The following is a 4,558-nucleotide window of genomic DNA, read 5'->3' on the forward strand; positions in this document are numbered from 1 at the left end:
TATTATCTTATGATCCTTAGCACTTGTTGCAAAACCCAAGGCAGGGTTCTTTAAAAATTTAAAAAATAAAATAAAATTCAATGGTGGAGTTTCTCACCCTTTTTTACAGGGCATAAAGGGGGTAAGGTCTGAAAAACAAGTCTCTTTTGAATCCAATTATTCTTTGGGGATATACATGTGTTATGCATAGCAAAAGGAATGATTCATTTCCCAAGTTCTTAAATGTTTTGCATATAAAATATTTCTGATAGCATTAAAGATATTCAAAATAAAGACTCACATAAAAACAATACTTTCTTTAAAAAATGAAAAAAACTATGCCAAGTGAAGGGAAAGAAATAAGAATTACATGGTTTGGTGTTTTCTATATGTTTACGGGGCATCACGTCAGAAAGAACAAAAGTCATGGAGGCCATGTTAAAAATGTCACAACTTAACATTTTACCAAGAGTGATGGAAGGAGACATCATAAGAATGAATATTGGGCTGGGACAAGCTACAACCTGCATGACCTAACCCATATGTAAGTTATTTAGCCTTTCTTACACTAATCCTATATTTACCTTTAGTGATCCTAACCAAAAGTTTTAATTGTTTAAGGTTTCTACAATTACTCTAAGACAAACCTTAGTGATTGTAAATTTAAGCCCTTGTGCTGGTGAGCACTATTAGCACAAGAACTACTACAAACATAGGTATACTTTTAGACATTATTTGTAACAATCCAGGATCTTGCTTAAAAAGGTAGCTAAGAAAGTATTATTTAAGTTTCTTAGCCTGTATATATATTCAAGATCTACTAAATATATAATCGATCCAGAACCAAGGATACGCCCTCATAAATTGGTTCACTTAGAGGAAGACCATTTTGAAGTTATCATAAGGCTAGGCCGCCCCACATAAATAACCAGCAGCAAGTATACATTTTGATGTTGAACATGCAATCATGCGACATTTACTTGTGATTCCAGGCTGATGTTGGTGGGGTTCTCTTGATACTGATCCGATCAACTAGATCTGAGTTGAGCTCAAAACAGGTCCAACGCCTTACGTCTATGTCAGATAAATCTGACCCTACTACTACAGATGATGTCTTCATTTCAATGTTAGTCCAGATAAAATCCAAATCATCCAACACCATCTATTTAGGCATTCAATATGTGCTTATAGTCAACTTTGACAATTATTTATAGTTCTAGTCATTAGTCAATGCAGGGAAAGCTAAAGCCAACAAATAATATCAAATATCCAAGTTCTCTTGTAGTCAAATTTTTGACTTGTTGTTTTGTCTTTATTACATTGCTAATCATCTACAATGTTTGTTTCTAATGCGCTTCCTGGCTAGGCCGTTTTGGGATTTTCTCCATCTCTTATTTACTCTTTCCTCCGATGATTTCGGTTTTAGCACTGTTTTTCTTTTTGTTTCCAGAAAAAATGTGATGTTTATTTCATAAATTTTCTGATGTGTTCATCCTGACCCTAGGAAAGCATATATGCAGTATTCTTTTTGTTGTTTGAAGAGAAGGGTAAAGTATCCATCGAATATATTGAAACACAACTAGCTAGCATTTCAAGATTAAAGGAAAGAGAAGAAAAAGGAAGGGACTGCAAAATACAAGAAGAGATGCAGAGGGAAAGTAAAAGGAGAGGAGAGTACATATGCCATATGTTAATTTATCATTGTAGTGGCAGAAATCGCAAGCTTTTCAAACGTAAGGAGTATCTCTATTGTTGTTTCCTTCTTTTCTTTCTTTCTTTGATTTTTTTTTTCTTTTTTTTTTTTGTACTGAAACAGGCGTATCATACAACGCAGGTACGGATACACCCAGTAGAATCGGCAAACAAAAAGGTCCGAAATACACCAGGCATCTCATCCTCTTCAACCCATAGGGCGCCTTCTGAGTGGCGCACTACAAATGCCGCCACCCAGTCCACTGCCCCATTAGCTTCACGATATACATGTACAGCTTGAAATGCGACAGCTTTTCTCACCATTAACCAAATATCATGAAGCAAGGGATGAACTCCTCCATCACTATTCAGGCTCCTTCGGACCCAACTGATCACCATAGCCGAGTCCCCTTCCAAAAGGATGGAAGTCGCCTGAAGCACATGTCGTGCATAATGCAATCCCATCCAAGCCGCCCATAACTCTACGTCTGGAGCCGAGGTGTCGAAGAGCTGACACCCCCTCCTGCCACTACACTTGAACTCGGGCCCCTGATGACAAAACCGGTCCCTCCCTTCCTACCACCATCTAGGACAGAGCCGTCAAAATTGACCTTGAGGAAACTCGGGGGTGGGGGCTTCCAGGTGAAGAAAATCGTATGAGGAGCTGCCGAAGCAATATGGGGGCCCCAAATGTTCCAAGCTGTCAAAGGTCGGTGATCTAAATCTGCATGGATAGTCTTTGCTGCCTGTGCCCGAGCCTGCTCCATCACGAATCGTGGGGACGGACTGTGCTCGCCAAATACCCTAGTATTATTAGCCATCCATACCTGATAAACTGTGCAGGACGTCATAATAGCCACCCGACGTATCTGGGGAACACCAGACCAGTGCCAAACCACCTCAAGAAAGTGGTCCCTCTGGCTCCAAGTATCCTTCGAGATCCCGGACAGTCTCCATGTCTCCCTCGCCCACACACACTGGGGCTTGTTTGCTGCTTCCACTATGTCATGATCTCATACGATCGTCAACCCTAGACAGTAGCATACGAAATGATCTCTTATTATGAATTATTGGATTTGATGGATAGCTTTTATGAGTAAATTTAGTTTGATATATTTAACGGTGTATATGATAAGTGATTTATTTTCACAGTAAATTTTACTATATGTTATAAAAACTGTTTATGATGATCTTGTTATATACAAACTAACAGAATTTTTGTTTCTTAAACAAATAACTAGATTCAAATTAGCCAAGAATCATGCTTTATATATACAAGGACCGGTAACCAAAAAAAAATCCAGATCCATGACAATTATTATGACTTATATAAAGTCATGCAATAATTTTCAATGGAAATAATGTATATATGAGCTTTGCAATTTGATTCCATTCATGAGCTAATTTTGGAATAGCCCAAAAAACAAATATGCCATGTGTATAGAGAGCGAAACTTTCGAGCTAATTGCTTAACCGGAGATGAAAGAAGAGGTGGTACAACTTTGTGTTTGAAGTATCCAAACCTAGACATAAGTCAAGCATCTTAAAATTTTATCTTCTGATAAATATATCAGATTTAATTTTTATGATTGAGGAATATGATGGAAAGGATGAGAAAAGTATATAGTGATTCACAGAATATATATGCCTTACGAATATAGTGTCTCATAAAATAAGCATAAGCATCCTAGTAGAGCAAGGAAATGGATCCTATACCTTAACACATAAAAAAATAAAAATAAAAGTGTAGAGTTAGAACAAAGACCAAGCAAAAAGGTATCCTTATGCTAGGAAAAGCACAAAGTTTTTTTTTATTATTTTGCAAAAAACACATGGTTGGTACAAGGAAAGAGCACCCCTTTTGCTTGGCTTGGCCTCGGTGGATAGATAAAGATGAGGGATGATGTCGCCCTCCTGATGCCCGCCCCAAATGCCCTCCGCACACGCTGTGAGGCTAAACTGAAGCCCATCTTTATCGAGCCGAGCTTCACTCAAATCCATCCACGTCTTGAGCTCTTATCCATATGATGAGCCTCTTTTGACCCCACCCTTTATTCGATACCCTCCCATATAAAACCCCCACCACCACCACCTCCACCACCTTATCGTTCAACACAACGCAATGCCACCCACCACCATCTCCCCCTCCCCCTCCGCCTCCACCTCCAACTCCACCTCCGACAAAGAATCGGAAGGCATCGATTTCTTCGACATGAGATCTCTAAGTTCTCATCTCCCTCAAAAGTAAGAGCCCAATATCTGATCTCATGCATTCTAGTTTCACATATATCTTCAGTAGAAAAATAAAAATATATTCTTTCTCTGTCGTTTTAATGCAAGCTTCTGAAAAATGGTTTCATCAAGCAGACAGGAGAATAGTATATCATCCAATTTCTCATTGCAGCATCTCCTAGCTGCATATTATTGCCGCTAGTTTAGTGCTGGAATTCATATAACACGAGTTTTATGGTTAGTTTGCCATTAAATTGCACTGGCTCATGCTTGCTTTATTATATTTCTTTGCAGGAGGAAAGGATTGTCGAATTATTTCTCTGGTAGATCACGGTCTTTCACATGCCTTGCTGATGCAAAGTGCGTCGATGATCTTAAGAAGGAAGAGGCACCAGAGGCAAAGAGGAGGAAGTATTTGGACCGAAGGGAGACCATGAGTCATTCTTCTCTCTCCTGTAGGACAGAGACAAGCAGTAGTTCCTATTGCAGGTCTTATGTGGGAGTGTAATGTTTGGAGAGTATGTTTGTTTTCGCATTTGTACAGAAATCAAAAATGTTTTCATTTCTCTTTGTTACAAATTAAGGGAGCAATAATCCTGTTTATAATTCACAGCTTTTTAACTATGCAACGTATATGTTGATTAGTCTCTTATCA

The 4,558-nt window shown here is 38.6% G+C and overlaps 1 protein-coding gene across 1 annotated transcript; it reads left to right on the forward strand.

The window, feature by feature from the left end:
• Positions 1–3,757: 3,757 nt before the first annotated feature.
• On the forward strand, positions 3,758–4,558 carry LOC103708006. The gene is made up of 2 exons (XM_026804995.2): positions 3,758–3,915; positions 4,198–4,558. The coding sequence occupies exons 1-2, from the start codon at positions 3,794–3,796 to the stop codon at positions 4,409–4,411; spliced, it is 336 nt and encodes a 111-aa protein (XP_026660796.1). The 5' UTR covers positions 3,758–3,793; the 3' UTR covers positions 4,412–4,558.

This window comes from Phoenix dactylifera, chromosome 3, assembly GCF_009389715.1.
Source record: "Phoenix dactylifera cultivar Barhee BC4 chromosome 3, palm_55x_up_171113_PBpolish2nd_filt_p, whole genome shotgun sequence".
Taxonomy (NCBI): Eukaryota; Viridiplantae; Streptophyta; class Magnoliopsida; order Arecales; family Arecaceae; genus Phoenix; species Phoenix dactylifera.

What these genes read in the sequence shown, in the direction of transcription:
- LOC103708006 (XM_026804995.2), top strand. Translation starts at nt 3,794, where the DNA reads ATGCCACCCACCACCATCTCCCCCTCCCCCTCCGCCTCCACCTCCAAC. An exon ending in AGTTCTCATCTCCCTCAAAA is followed by an intron (nt 3,916 to 4,197) that starts GTAAGAGCCCAA and finishes ATTTCTTTGCAG; the next exon opens with GAGGAAAGGATTGTCGAATT.